This window comes from Palaemon carinicauda, chromosome 45 (assembly GCF_036898095.1).
Source record: "Palaemon carinicauda isolate YSFRI2023 chromosome 45, ASM3689809v2, whole genome shotgun sequence".
Taxonomy (NCBI): domain Eukaryota; kingdom Metazoa; phylum Arthropoda; class Malacostraca; order Decapoda; family Palaemonidae; genus Palaemon; species Palaemon carinicauda.
Genome location: NC_090769.1, coordinates 45,370,020 through 45,386,538, shown reverse-complemented (window position 1 = coordinate 45,386,538; position 16,519 = coordinate 45,370,020). Strand labels below are relative to the sequence as shown.

The following is a 16,519-nucleotide window of genomic DNA, read 5'->3' as shown; positions in this document are numbered from 1 at the left end:
CTTGTTTCTTATGGAGGTGTAGACCCAAATGGTATTTTTCCTTGGTTTTTTATAAAGACTGCAGATTTCTTATCTCCAAAGTTATCTGTTATTTTGCGAAAGTTACCAAGAAGAGGAGCTTTTAGCACTTGTTGGAGAATTGATAATGTTACTCCTCAATGTAAATGTGTTTGTGGCAGCTCAAGTCCAACTGATTACCACCCAATTTCCATATTTCCCATATTATCTAAAGTTTTTTAATGTCTTCTGGCAAAACGCCTTGATATGTTTGCTGAAGGTAATCATCTATTCCCTAGTTTGCAATTTTGTTTTCGTAAAGGCCTCGGAACATATTATGCCCTTCTTACAATCTCCAATGCTGTACAGAAATCCCTTGATTGTGGTCATGAAGTTCGTATGATTGGCCTTGATTTAAGTGCTGCCTTTGACTGTGTTAATCATGAGGCCTTTGTTTTCAAATTCAAATAGTTGGGAGTGGGTGGGTCGTTTCTTAGCATTATTATTGAATTTTTAAGTAATAGATCTCAAAGAGTTGTTGTTGATGGGCACCTTAATGAGTATAGGCATGTAATATCTGGTGTTCCACAGGGTAGTGTTCATGGCCCATTACTTTTCATACTATATACACATGATGTGGTTTGGCCTAGAAAACAAGCTTGTTGCATATGCAGATAATGCTACGCTCTTTGCATCAATTCCATCTCCTGAAAGTAAATCTGTTGTTGTTGAATTCCTTAATAGAGATCTAGCTAAAATTAGTGCATGGTGCAAATTATGGGGTATGAAGTTGAATCCTAACAAAACTCAAAGTATGATTGAAAGTAGGTGAAGGACAATGGCTCCTCAACATCCGGATCTCGGCATTGATAACTTTATCTTTAACTTTGTATGACTTAAAATTTTAGGAGGGATTCTTGACAGCAAATTTACTTTTGAGAAACAAATTAGTTCTGTGTCTTCTTCAATTGCACAAAAAAATTGAATTATTGAGAAAGCCTTTTTAAGATTTTCATTAATCAATCTAATCTGAAGAAGTGTTTTAATTCTTTCATTCTACTGTGTTTCGATTATTGTTCTCATGTCTGGTCTTGAGCTGCTGATTCTCATCTCAATTTGTTGGACAGAAAATTATGGTCTATTAAATTTCTTATTCCTGATCTAGATATTAATCTTTGGCACCGTCGTTCAATTAGTTCATTATGCGGGTTGCAGAAGATTTTTCATAATTCTGACCATCCTTTACATTCAGATCTTCCTGAAAAGTTTCATCCTGTTCGTAATACTAGACAGGCAGTTAATTCTAAGTCAAGCCTTTTCCATCATGAGGCTCAATACTACACTGCATTCTAGAAGTTTTATTCCAGCTGTGAACAATTTGTGGAATGATCTCCCTAATCGGGTAGTTGAATCAGTAGAACTTCAAAAGTTCAAAGTTGTAGCAAATGTTTTTATGTTGAACAGGCTGACATAAGTCTTTTTATAGTTTATGTATGACATATCTTTTTTTATGTTGTTACTGTTTTTAGAATAATTTATTGTTGGTTTTTCTCATCGTTTATTTATTTCCTTATTCATTTTCTGCACTGGGTTATTTTTCCTTGTTGGAGCCCTTGGCCTTATAGAATCTTGCTTTTCCAACTAGGGTTGTAGCTTGGCTAATAAGAATAATAACTATGCAACGATCTTGTTTTCTAGGCCAAACTACATGTCATATGCATTTAGTATGAAAAGTAATGGGCCAAGAACATTACCCTCAGGAACACCATATATCCCATTCCTCTTTTCACTATGGTGCCCTTCAAAAACAACTCTTTGTGACTTTTTACTTGGAAATTCAGTAGTACTGCTAAGAAAATACCCACCAGTCTCAACTGTTTGAGTTTGAAAATAAGGGCTTCATGATTAACACGGTCAAAGGTGATTTACCATAGAACTCTCTCTCTCTCTCTCTCTCTCTCTCTCTCTCTCTCTCTCTCTCTCTCTCTCTCTCTCTCTCTCTCTCTCTGTGGTGTGTGTGTGGCAAGAGACGTAGAATGTTATTAGAATTTGTTTTTTTCCGGTATTACCGAGTCTGCAAAGGTGATCTTGTCGAAGCTGAGTGACGGTAATCCTGCCATTATCTGTTCGGTATTAGGATCCGTCTAAAACATCAGCAACATCGCGTGATTATGAATGGAAATGGGAAGAGGAAAAAAATAGAAGGAAGAGAAAAAATAGCGGGACGATTAGAAATAGAATAAATGTGTGTCTACATTGGTTAATAGAAGATAATGAGTTTAACTACTTGGGATCAATAATAAAGGAGGAGGTTGATACTAAGAAAGCAGTGAGACAGTAAAAGAACCATGGCAAAAATGGAGAGAGGTAACTGGAGTTTTTTACACAAGAAAATTCCATTTAAAACTTGAATTGAAGATTTGTAAGACAGTTGCCAGGCTTTTACTATTATATAGGCAGATAATTGGGCTCTTGAGGAAGAATGAGGAACTGTTTGAAAGAACTGAGATGAGTCAAGATATAAAACAATGTTTGGTATTTGTAATGTAAAAGGTAAGGCTAGGGAAACTCATCTTAAATACTATGACATTGTGATAAGAAGGGAGAACCAATGAATGAATGATTAGTAATTATCGGACATCATAATATCAATAGTTAATGATGCCGATTGGAGTGGGCTTAACAAAGAATTAATAACTTATAATAGGTATAACAGGAATTATTAATTAACATACAGTGAAAGCTAAGAACATGCCAGTGTGATAGGAAGGAGGAATGTTGAGCAAATGTAGGGTAAGTAGAGAAAAGATTGATTGTTGGAAATTAAAGCTCAGACATCAGAAGTTATATTACAATTTTGTATTGAAGGAATAGTGAGAGTAGAAATGAAAGATAAATGTGATAGAAGGACGAGAGAAAATATATAGGAAAAAATATAAGAAAACTGGTAGAAAAAAAACCAAGCTACGTGTAAGAAAACTAAATAATCAACATCTCCATTGATCCATCTTTTCAGAATATCAGAGACTCCTACTAGACCTTCACTGAACCTCTTGTTAAAAATGGAATTGATTATAGAACTAAGAACTGGCTAATGGACACGTAGAAATTCTTTTATCAATTCGGAAGCAGTATACTCTATTGATTTATGTAAAATAAATGTTTTGCTCTTCTTAAAATATTTTAATTGTTCATCATTTCTCCTGTAGTTCATTTATTTCCATGTTTCCTTTCCTCACTGGGCTATTTTTCTCTATTTTGCTTATAGCATCTTACTTTGCCAATTAGGGTTGTAGCTTAGCTAGTAACAATAGTAATAGCACTGGTTCCCCAAGTCATCCTTTTAGGATCATGAGGTGTCAGGGTTCCCTCTAAATGTGGTAGCACAGAGGGACACGCAGGGACAGTCTCCAGTCAGTTAGTATTAGGGACTTCCACCCAACATGGGTGAGTCTCCTATGTAAAGAGCATGAGATTTGTATCTACTGTTGGAACAAATGCAAATTGGGAATAATTTGTATTTTTCCTAACTATTCAATCCTGAAGCTCTTTTTACATACTGGTCCCACCATCACTTTCCCCCAGACTAACTAGTGGAGAGTAGTTACACCTCGCAGAAACTTTAATGGCTATTTTCAGCTATTGCTGAAATAATACTCTTATGCAAAGAGCTTTTCAGGTTAATTCAAGGAAAATTTTAGATTGAGTAATTTGATTTTAAACATCAGCTTTTTCACAAGCTTTCTATACATGCAGCATTCAGATCCCCATCTCCCTAGTTGTCCTTAGTATTCAACAACTCTTGAGGAAGTTAATTTCCTCACTTTGTATATTACCATATTATTCTATTTTGATGTTAGTTGTATAGTTTCTCTTGATGGACTAACTAACCTATAAACATGTAGATTAGAATTCAATTATTAAGCTTTCTCTTCATTTACCTTTCAGGCTCACCGTGCACAACTGCACACATTGTTGGCAGTGTATTCTATGAGTATGAACAATTCAGAAGCTGCAGAACTTCAATTTAATGCTGCTCTAAGGGTATGATTGGCATATCTTGAATTGCCTTCATTTGTTTTTATCACTAACATAGTCATACTAAGCAACAACTCCTATATACATAGTCAATTTGTTTTTTATTATGTTAACTCATTCATAATTATTTTCTCTAGTTTGCCTGTTGAATCGTTCCTCTAAGTCTCATAACTTGTTTTTGTGACTCAGTTATTATATTTGAACAGTTATATTCTTATGAAAATGTGCTATTAATAATTTAGAAACTTCCAGGTATAAACCTTTATTTTTAGGTGCTTAGTTATAGTGCATTACATAACCTTTTATTGGGTTAAAGTGTTGGGTGGTCTCCAAGGACTTTCCTGTGAAAGGCTAGAACAGGGAATCAAATACAACATGATTACCAAAGAAATATTGTCTCCCCTGCTCTTGGGCCTGTGTATCAATGCACAAAGCATGGACTCACTGTGTAGTATATAGAGAAGACCTTGTAAGTTCAGGCGCATTTGAACTTGCCACATCACCTCAGTAGCTGAAAGTCTTCTGCTATGAGTGACGTCATGCACGGCATCACAGAAAAGGAACCATCCTCTCAGTCATTGCTGGCATACCTACGTCGTAGCAAACCATCAACCTTGATTCACGTTAAGTCATTAAAGGATACACAATCATATCTTTGTGTGATCAAATCACTTCAAGAAGATTACTGTATTAACCCCTCGGTACGAGACAACTAGTCATTAAAATATTTAACTTTATAAAGAAATGTTAAAAAATATGTTTCCTTTGATATAAAATGTCTACAAAAATTTATAATTACAAGGCATATGATAAACAAACTTGTCTACTGAGAGAGAGAGAGAGAGAGAGAGAGAGAGAGAGAGAGAGAGAGAGAGAGAGAGAGAGAGAGAGAGAGAGAGAGAGAGAGAGAGAGAGAATATAAATTTAGTTCATTAGACAATAAGGTTTGTTCGTTCGTCAGTAATTCCACCTTGCGTATGATTGTGATTATAAAGTGGATCATTCCGGTTTTGGGTATTTCAAGGGCTTTGAAGTAGACTGCGCATGTAAGAACAAGACGAATACTGTCTAGAATACCAATAAATGGAAATAATCACAATAGGCTAACTTTTACTCAAGAAAACAATGAACAATACTAATATGAAATATACTGTATAAAACATGAAGATTATATTATTTTGTAGAATTGGTAGTTGATAAAAAAGGAATAACATAAGAAAAAGATAAATCTCTTATGTCAACAATTTGCATTACTGTTAAGTTTTCGTCTTATGGGTGGGACTTGTAGTCTAAGCCAGGGAGACTTTCTCTGTGATTTGAACAGTGACAACATAGAAAAACAATAAAATACCTTACATAATCATTAATAAGGACTGGAATTGCAAGTATTTTGGTTGGTGATGAGGTTAGAATTGAGTACACTAAAATGGACCTTAAATAATCATGAATAAGGACTTAAAATAGCAAGTATTTTGGTTGGTGGTAGGATGACATGTCTCCCAATTGAGGGTGTTAGCAGGGGTTGGGTCGAGTAATGCCTAAGACAGGGAATGTTGCAATTGGCTAGAGAGAGTGATGTGATTATTTCATGGTAACATAAAAAGACCAAAATAGCTCTTACATATTTAGAAATAAAGGCTAGAATCCCAAAAACTTTGTTGGTTGGCTGAAGACAGGAGGAGGAGCTAATATTAGGGAGAGAAGATTTTTAGTGAAATTTCCCCGCGTGTGAACTTGTATGATATACACCCATGTACTATACTCTTTTGTAGCTTATGAAAATTATAATAAAGTTTTTTTTCCTCTGTGGCTTAATTATTCAAAGCATGGTTGGTTAGCACCAGCATTCAACTAATTGTGTTTGTTTCTTAACCTTCAAAAGGGAAGTATATTTACTGTCCTATACATTTTGTCTCTCAGTAACATAAAAGGGTGTTTGTTGATTTCTGGTGCCATTTTGGTATCTTCATTTCATTATCAACAAGTTGCAATTACAGCATTCAGTTATGAAATATGGGGGAAGATTAACTCTGGGCATTTACACCTTGGCTAGGCTGGCATAACCTTGGAGGCTCTCTGAGTTAAGGGTGAATGTTATTACTTTTAATTGTATTGCTTACAGTTTCTGGTCTAATTTTAGCTAAATCCCAACAGTGTTCATTAACTTTTTGAGGCAGGATTAGTCTACTTATTCAGCTGTGTCACAGTGATTCTTTAAAACCAATTTTTTAGACTGTATTCCGATATAGATGTTTGTATTAGAATACTTGATATTTTAGGGGGAAGGGTAGATGTTCCTGTCCTCCCACAATTGGGTGTATGACCATGAGATGATTGGCCTGACTAGTCAGTCAGCTGTTCTTACTGAAATGAATATCTTAGATAAGTGGTTTTTTGTGTTGTGAGGCTAGCTCTATTAGTTTGGTGGCCATTCTACAGTAGGAAATGGTTCGGAGACTTCCTAACCCCTTCTGAGAGAGTTTATAGAGAGGATTTTTCATTTAAAACATTTCTTTTACAGATGGGTGTCATTAACCAAGATGTATCTCTGTATGGTATGATAACTTGAAATGGGTCACAAGTATTGTCCTGTGCATTATAATTGTTCTGCTGAAAAATGTTTCATTTCTTTGTTGTAAATCAATTCCACTCGGAATTAGGTGTCTAAGGCAAAACTCGTGAAAGCCAAGACCATTTTCCTCCTTTCTATGTGGGTGAAAGGATTATCTAATATTGTGGGGCTTACTTAGTATTTACCCAGGAAGGATCTCGGAGATCTCTTGATTATGGTTAGAAAGTATATATGATTAGCCTTGATTTGAGTGCCTGCCTTTGACCATGTTAATCATGAGGCCCTGTTTTCAAACTCAAACAATTGGGAGTGGGTAGTTCTTATCTTAGCATGATTACTGAATTTTCAAGGAATAGATTTAAGTTGTTGTTGTTGATGGGCACCATAGTGAATATAGGAATGGGATATCTGGTGCTCCTGAGGGTAGTGTTCTTGGCCCATTACTTTTCATACTATATACACACATGTGGTTTGGTCTAGAAATCAATCTTGTTGCATATGCAAATGATGCTACTCTCTTTCCATCAATTCCATCTACTGAATATAGATCTGGGGTTGCTGAATCTATTAACAGAGATGTAGCCAAAATTAGTACATGCTGCAAATTATGGGGTATAAAGTTGAATCCTAACAAAACTCAAAGTATGATTGTATGTAGGTCGAGGACAGTGGCTCCTTAACATCGTAATCTCAGCATTAATAATGTTTCTTTAACTCCGTATGACTTTTAAAATTAGCTGTGATTCTCGACATTAAATTTACTTTTGGGAAACAAATTATGTTTGTCTTCTTCAATTGCACAAAAAAATAGCTTATTGAGAAAGTCTTGTAAAATTTTCAGTGATCAATCTATTCTGAAGTATTTTAATTCTTCATTCTACCTTGTTTTGAGTCTTGTTTGCCTGTCTGGTCTTCAGCTGCTAATTATCATCTTTATTTGTTGGTCAGGAAAATACAGTCTATTAGATTTTTTATTCCTGATCTAGATATTAATCTCTGGAACTGTTGTTCAATTAGTTTGTTGTGCATGTTGCATTAGATTTCAGATAACGCTGACCATCCTTTATATTTAGATCTTCCTGGATAGTTCCATCCTGTTTGTCAATACTAGGTATGCAGTTAATTCTAAGAGTCAGGCCTTCTCCATCCTGGGGCTCAATACTACACAGTATTGTAGAAGTTTTATTCCAGCTGTGACCAGGTTGTGGAATGATCTTCCTAATCAGGTAATTGAATCAGTTAAACTTCAAAAGCTCAAACTTGCAGCAAATGTTTTAATGTTGAACAGGCCGACATAAGTCTTTTTAAAGTTAATATATTATTGTAAGATGATTCTGTGTTTAGGAACCAAACATATAATGTGATATATATTATGACTGGCAAGCTATACAACCTCTAGAGTTACAAACTCACCTGTTTGTTTTTACATTAAATCTGTTACACTTGAAAATATTAATACAGTACCCGAGCTCTGAGACAGTTAAATAACTCCCAGACAGCAATATATAAAACATCTGTGGTGGATAACGGGGGAGCGTGGGCTGTTGCACTCTAGCAGTACCAGCCGAACTCGGTTGAGTCCCTTGCCAGGCTGGGAGGAATGTAGAGAGAAGAGGTCCCTTTTTTTTGTTTCATTTGTTTGATGTCGGCTACCCCCCAAAATTGGGGGAAGTGCCTTGGGTTATGCATGTATGTTATTTTAAATGACCTCTTACTTCAATACTTTACAGGATACGAGCGAGTATGAAATAAACACTGATGATTGAAATAATACACTTTTTACAAAAATAAATATATTCTAAATAAATTAAAACGCTTTGAAAAGAATTTACATAAAACAAATAAATCACTCGAAATATTAAGTCTGAACAAAACTTAGATTAAGACAAAAGTTTTACGATCTGAAAATTATATACTGTAATCACTTGACTTGAAATAAATCTGAATAAACCTTAGACTAAGACAATAGAAATAATACTTATGAAAATTATACAATCACTTGTTTCACTTGAAATTTAATCCGAATACAATATTTGAGTTTGTTACTTATTGAAAATAGATAACCAGATCACGATACAAATACCTTCCACCTTACTACAGGGCCAGTTACTAAACTTTACACAATGCCAACACTCACCCCAACACAATAAATTTAAGATCACCTTTGACTTCTTTTGTTACGTCTCAACACACGATTTATGTAGGGGCACAGAATGGAGAGGACACACCATAGGTACTGAGAGAGAGTGAGGGAGGCACTTTGGCTCTTTCACAGGACGGCTGCTTCTCTACTGCTGCTATGCAACCCTGGGGTGCCTATATAAGACATAGTTACTTCCAGAACATTCGAGGACCAAGATTTGGAAGCTTGGGGGCTGGCCCAAGGGCGCGAGGTTGCCAAAAACTACTCTCTCGGACGAGTACCCACCTAACAGTGAGACAAACTCACTCTCAGCTAGCACTGCCTACCTTTTGTCCTCGAAATAAAAAAAAGACAAGATCTAATGCTAGGATTTTCAGGAATTTTCCAAAACACGTGGCCTAATATATAAGTTGCGTATTTTCTCTCTAACATGACGCAATACCTCATAAAAGTATAAAAGAAAATTACATAAGCCCTTGTTCCTGTCGCGTATGGTCACATAACACTCTCAAACAGCTTACGTAAGACTTCTTAACAAACATATGAGAAATAAAAAGTTAATTCTTAAAAATGATATAAATTTACATATACTGACTTGAATGAAGAATACACTGAAATTAACGACTACGTAATTTACATAATAAACTTATACCTACATGAGGGGAACTCGTTTTAAGAGATGGCTAACCTCTTCAATGCACATATGAAATCTTAAATAAAATCATGAATAAACTACTGTATTTACTCATGGCTAACCTCTTCAATGCACATATGAAATCTTAAATAAAATCATGAATAAACTACTGTATTTACTCTACACTAGACCAGCTTCATAAGAATAGGAAATATCTATTTTGATGTTACTGTTATTAAAATATTTTATCTTTATTGTTCATTAGTTCTCATATAATTTACTTATTTCCTTATTTCCTTTCCTCTCTGGGCTATTTTTACTTGTTGGAGCCCTTGGGGGTTATATCATCTTGCTTTTCCAACTAGGGTTGTAGCTTAGCTAATAATAATAAGGATGTTAATAATAATAATAATGATATTGTTAAATTTTTTATTCCGAATCTAGATATTAATCTCCTGCACTATTGTTAAATTAGTTTGTTATGCATGTTGCATAAGATTTTTCATAATCCTGACCATTCTTCACATTCAGATCTTCCTGGACAGTACGATCCTGTTCGTATCATTAGGTATGCAGTTAATGCTAAAAGTCAGGCCTACTCCATCATGATGCTCAATACTACACAGTATTCCAGAAGTTATTTTCCAGCTATGACCAAGTTGTGGAATGATTTCCTAATCGGGTAGTTGAATCTGTAGAACTTTAAAAGTTTCAAACTTGCATTAAATGTTTTCATGTTGAATAGGCTAACATAGTCTCTTTTTATAGTTATATATGAAAGATCTGTTGTTACTATTCGTAACCCTTTTACCCCCAGGCTATTTGGAAATTTCCATCCCTTAACCCCCAGGAGGTTATTTTTTTCCCAGCAAATTTTGCAGTATATTTTTTTAAAATTGCTCTAACAGCCTTAATTTTTTTCATAGAGAGGTCAGGTTGGTCTCATTCTCTTGGAAAATGCCTGAATTTTCTCAAAAAATTATTGAAAATATGAAAAAAAAAAAAATTTTAGCATTTTTTGCAAGGACGTACCGGTACGTCCATGGGGGTAAAGGGATGGCTTTTGTGAAACGTATCAGTACGTCCTTTGGGGGTAAAAGGGTTAAAATATTTTATTTTATTTCTTCACTAGTTCTTATACAGTATGTTTTTATCCTTATTTCCTTTCCTCGCTTGGTTATTTTTCCCTGTTGGAGCCCTTGGGCTTATAGAATCCTGCTTTTCTAACTATGTTGCAGTTTAGCTAGTAATAATGATGATAATAGTCTTGCTATCTCAATTTCAGCAATTAGGGGTTTTGGAGATGGGGTTTATTAGACTAGGCCTCTGTCCATGTGTTTGGCTTTAGATCCGTGGATGATCAAGACTTCAAAGAGGAGAAGATGTTATTATGTATCCCATGGGTTACTCAAGGAAGTATCCCTCTGGGAATATCTCGACAACCACTTCACTACATAGGTTGGATCCAGGTCAGGATTCCTCTAAACAGGTTACTGATCCACCTGGATTTGGTACACTTGTGTCCCCTGTGGACACCTCACTGATAGCTAGAATGGTAGAGGCAATGATCCTCTACCTCTATGGTCATCTCACTCAAGATGGGACCCATCCAAGCACTGTTGACGTGCCCTCTGCCTCCTTCCTTCTCCATCCTGGGGATCCAGCTGTGGTTAGGCCTTCGGGTTTCCATCTTCCAAGGAAGGCTATTATGGGAGCTCTTCTTCTGGTTCTTGGATTTGGCAGTTGCTAAGCTGTTGGGTTACCAACTTTCAAGGGAAACTCCCAAGTGAACTCTTTCTTCCGTTCCTGCAGACTCGTGTGGGGTCTTTCCCTTCCATTACTAACTGTGGTTGTGCCTTCGGGTTGCTAGCTTTCAAGAAAGGGTCCTTGGGGAGTCTTTCCTTTCGTTCCAAGTCATGAAAACTCGGTACTGGGGTTGCTCATTCTGACCTGAGTTGAATGTTTTTCGGTATGAATACAGATTTTCTATTCAATGACATTGAGTTTGTAAACCTTACATTATTTCTGGACTCAAGGTGGTGATTCAAAGATCCACCTCTTAGAGCATGACCCTAGCTAACCCCGAGGAGATTGTTCTGATGCCTTACAAGTCGGCTCTCAATAACTAAGAAGAAGCAATATCAGATGCTGGGGGTTTTCTTCCTGACCACAGTTTACTTGGTGCTTTAGTGGTCAGAAGGACAGAATCATGCCAGAAAACTCTTTCTGGCCAAAAAGCAAAATTAGCAGCTGACTCAATGAGGGAGTTGCTGCTTAAAGGTGTCAACTTGGTGTCTGCTGTGGAATCCTTGGAAGTTTGGCCTGTAGGGGGATCTCAGATTGCCACTTTGGTGATAGTCAAATTATTGTGTAAGTGCTTCTATGAAGCCTTGCAGAATTTTATTAGTGCAAAGTTCAGGAGTAAAGCACCACATTTTAGCTGCTTTTGGTCTGGAGAAAGGGAGGTAGAGGAATATTTTGTACAGTGATCCAATGTGCAAATTGCTCTTCCCCCAAGCACACGAGTACAGAGCCAAAGCCAATGCAGAGGCAATAGCCATGTTACTTCCAGAGAATGGAGGAAAGATTTTTGGCTCTTCCTTAGAAAAGGAAAATTTCTTTTCAGAAGTCCATAGCCTATAAGATCCAGGTTTAGCCTAAAATATATTCCACTTAAGAGGCCAGCTCCCATTTCCTATATCAAGCTTTGTCCCATGCCGAGGTTTCCTTGAGAGGGATGAGGATAGCAAAGTTACCTATCCCAAGGCGAGGCCTTGTTCCAGAGCCTAATCTTTGGTTTTAGAACAAAAGGAGGTCATTGAAGATCTTAGAAGGGAAACAGGGAAGCTAGTAAACAAAATGGTTACAGAGGATCCCATCACGGAGAATCTTCCGGCTAGGGTTCATTTTCATCATTTTCGGGAATGTTGGACCTTTTCTCGGTGAACACAAAGTTGTTTTGACAGGTGTCAGTTGGTCATGGATAACAAAACACCCACCACGCCACAAGTTTCATTAGGCAAGGATCCTGGAATTCAACTCCTTTGTAAGAAAGATGTTGAAGAAATGAGTCAGCGAAAGGTGTAGGTTTCAAAATTTCCAGAGCAAACTATTCAGTGCACCAAAGAAAAACTCTAAGCTTAGAGAGAAGAGTGATCCTCGACCTGTCCCTCCTCAAAAAATGCATCTGATGCAATCCATTATAAATGACGAACGTTCGGCATGTCTGCCAGTTACTACACCGAGGAACTTGGAACTGTACTATACATCTAAAATCACTTATTGGTATGTCTCTATTATTATTATTATTATTATTATTATTATTATTATTATTATTATTATTACTAGCTAGGCTACAACCCTAGTTGGAAAAGCAAGATGCTATAAGCCCAAGGGATCCACCAGGGAAAGTAGCCCAGTGAGGAAAGGAAATAAGGAAAAATAAAATATTTTAAGAACTCCACCAGCACCAAAATAAATATTTCTTATATAATCTATAAAAACTTTATCAAAACAAGAGGAAGAGAAATAAGACTGAATAGTGTGCCCGAGAGTACCCTGAAGCAAGAGAACTCTAACCCAAGACAGTGGAAGACCATGGTATAGAGGGTATGGTACTACCCAAGACTAGAGAACAATGGTTTGATTTTGGAGTGTCCTTCTCCTAGAAGAGCTGCTTACCATACCTAAAGAGTCTCTTCTACCCTTACCAAGAGGAAAGTAGCCACTGAACAATTGCAGTGCAGTAGTTAACCCTTTGGATGAAGAGGAATTGTTTGGTAAGGTCATTGTTGACAGGTGTGTGAGGACAGAGGAGAATTTGTAAGGAATAGGCCAGACTATTCGGTGTATGTGTAGGCAAAGGAAAAATGAACTGTCACCAGAGAGAATGGTGCAATGTAGTACTGTCTGGCCAGACAAAAGACTCCATAACTCTCTAGCGGTAGTATCTCAACGGGTGGCTGGTGCCCTAGCCAACCTACTACTACCAAACACTTCCAAACATTCCTAAGGTCTTGGCTCGGGATTGAGGTGTACAGGTCCATAGAAATGTCATTTGGCCTCAACATCACCCCAAGAATGTTAACAAAACTGGTATGGTAGAGATCAAACTCCTGAGGTAGCAGGTAGTTCAGATCATAGCTTAAGTAAACAATGGGCTGATTTGAGTGAAAACAAAAGAATTATGTCTCAAATACACAAATCAGGTTTTGGAGGTTCTGAATTCAAGACCTTGAGTTTTTTATCAACTTTGTAAAGTCAAGACTAATTCCAAGAAGGATACTCAGTGGTAAAGTTGGTGAATATGGTGAAAGTCACACTAGCCTTACAAAATCATCTCCACAAAGAATTCTAAGCAGGATCAGAACCATGGTTTTGAGCTGCTTCTCTTCCAGGAGGCAACTGGAGAAGATTTTAGGTCTTCTTCCCATTGCCTCGATAGAAAATCCGATGTTAAAGAACAGAATAGAAGACCTCAATTGGTTGTGGAGAAGGGTGACTTGGAAAAGGTTTTGAGACATTCTGTCTAAGTTACCTGTTGTGCAAAGGGATTCTCGGGTCATGGATGATGCCAAATTCCTTTGCCAGGTGTTCCCATTGGCCCCTCCCTTGATTACCAGGTCAGGCTGGGGAGATGATCTAATCAGTTTACAGCTTTTCACATAAATGTGTTGGAACTGATGGCGGTCTTTCTGACATGGGAGGGAATTTGTCCAAAAAGGTAATTGGATATAAACATTATAAACAACCAGGTGGCTGTCTTTTATATCTGAAAGGGAGATCTGCTAAAATTCTCAGTGCAGTGGCCTATCCCATAAAGAAGTGCCTTCAGGAGAGAAATGTGTTCATTATTCCATCTGTTGAGTTCAGTCAACATAGTAGAGTACGCACTATCCAAGCAGACATTCCTGCATATGGAAAGGACACTGGACCATAGTTCTTTTCAGGTTTTGGAGCTAGTTCTGGATCTCCAAGTAAACCTGTTTGATACAAAAGAGAACTACAAACTTCCATTATATAGCTCCGAATGGGGATTCTCAAGCAGTGGCAAGAGATAATCTTAATTTAGATTAGAACAGATAATCGTCGATTTACATGTTCCTCCAATAAGTTTGATTTCATAGGATCTGATATCCTTCAGAATATTTCATGGACAGCTGTAGCAATACCAACCCTTTAGCCCAAGAACTCGTGGTTTCCATTAATTCTTCGTTTGAGACCAAGAATACACTTGCTGTTCTCCGTACAGCTGTATCAGAATGTAGGAAGGTAGACCACATTTGCTTCCTGCTTTTTTATCCATAATCTTTATTCTTGGATTTTCTCTCCCGTAAATTCAAGGAAGATTTCTCAGCCCACAATTTGATTTTTTTTTTTTTATGTGCTGCAAGAGATCTTCATTCACAATCTGTATGGAAGACGAGGATATCTTTTCTACAGAGTCAGTTACCATGTTAGTTAACCCCAGACTTGACTTAATTCTCTTTGAAGAGAAAAAGCTCCATGCTTCAACTATACTATCATATAAATCTCTTTTAACAGAACCTGTCAAGCATGCCATTTAGTTCCAGGAGGGGCCATGTGACTTTGTTTTATTACATATACAATATTTTTTTGTAGTTTCTATACAATCTTGACCTGCTCATTCAGAATCTAATGGCCACCTTGAAAATATTGAGGGTTTTTAGAAAAAAATAAAAAATCCAAGATGACCTCCAGAAATGATTAGATAACCTTTTTTCATTTTTCTTCTGTACAGAAACACAATATTATTGACAAATTAAAGTTTGTTTTATTAAAAGATCATGTTAATAGTGTATGTCTATTTTTTGGGTCCAATCTAGGTAAAAATTTGCTGAAATATAATATCCAAAAAGGCCAACAAAAAAGTACAAATTATAATTTTTACGTTTTTCTGTATGCAAACAACATTAGTCATACAAATGATTTTGGTTTGATAAAATAGTATGTCAATAATTGTTTCAAGTTCTTTTATACTTGCAAAGAACTGTTAAAAGTAAAATCTAAGATGGCTGCCATAAATACTTAAGATAAGTTGAAGTGGCTATCCTGGAGGGTATTTAGCCTTGCATGGTGCATCGGCTCCTCCATGTTGACCAGTTTTTCCGACTTTTTACTATAGTCTATGGGTTTCATCAATCACTTTATTTATAATTCTGTACATATTGTTTTTTGTTATAATTCTTGTTAGTCTAGTTTTTAAGTATGATGTCTCATTTTTATTTCTATTCATTCTTCTGCTGTCTGGAGACATTGAGCGAAATACGGGCCCAGTGCGTCCTAGATTTCGTCAATGTCATCTTCTGTATTGCAATATTCGTGGTCTTCATGCAAATATCCAATACCTTACAGTTGCGTCCAGAGAGTATGATATTCTTTTGTGCTCAGAAACTTTGGTTTCTAATATGAGGCACTCATCTGAGCTCCTTATAACTGGTTTTAAGAAGCCAATAATTTTGAAATGTGATGCCATCCCTAGGGCCAGGGGAATAGCTGTGTATATTAGGACTGAGTACCCTGCTTCTCATAAGTCCTGCTATCAATGTGGATGTCATGAGATTCAGGTAATAAAAGTTTGTGGCAGGCATGACAACTTTTATTTGTGTTCCATCTACTGGAATCCAGACATGGATGATTCTATCATCGATTGTTTCTTACCATTATGGCTAAGATACAAGAAGATGATAGAAAGGCTTCCTTTGTCTTTGTTGGTGATTTTAATCCTCACCATAGGGAGTGGTTAAGTTCTATCTCTCCTACCGATCGCCATGGCTTAAGAGCTTTAGACTTTTCCTCTGAATCAGACTGTGAGACTTTGCCTCTGAATCAGACTGTGAGCAAATCATAAATCAAGCTACTCACAGGTCTGGTAATTGCTTGGACCTTGTAAACACTGACTCCCCTGGCGTTATAACTAGTAAGGTTGGTTCTCCATTCGGGACATCTGATCATGCCTTGATTTCATTAGTAGTGAAGACTGAGCAGCCTGTACCTGATATATCATACTCTTGTAAAATCTATATGAAATCCCAAGCAGACTGGAATGGGATTTTGCATGATCTTTTGTGCTTGAATTGGTCACAATTATATAGTAGTGTAGATCCTGTTATCC

At 36.7% G+C, this 16,519-nt stretch overlaps 1 protein-coding gene across 2 annotated transcripts in view; it reads left to right on the top strand.

Annotated features, from left to right (window-relative positions):
* Positions 1–16,519, top strand: part of Mau2 (Mau2 sister chromatid cohesion factor) — a 700,592-nt gene that overhangs the window by 578,526 nt on the left and 105,547 nt on the right. For both annotated transcript variants that reach the window (XM_068367342.1, XM_068367343.1), the window contains exon 8: positions 3,946–4,041. In XM_068367342.1, coding sequence (XP_068223443.1) covers positions 3,946–4,041 — 96 coding nt within the window. The remainder of the gene's footprint in view (positions 1–3,945; positions 4,042–16,519) is intronic.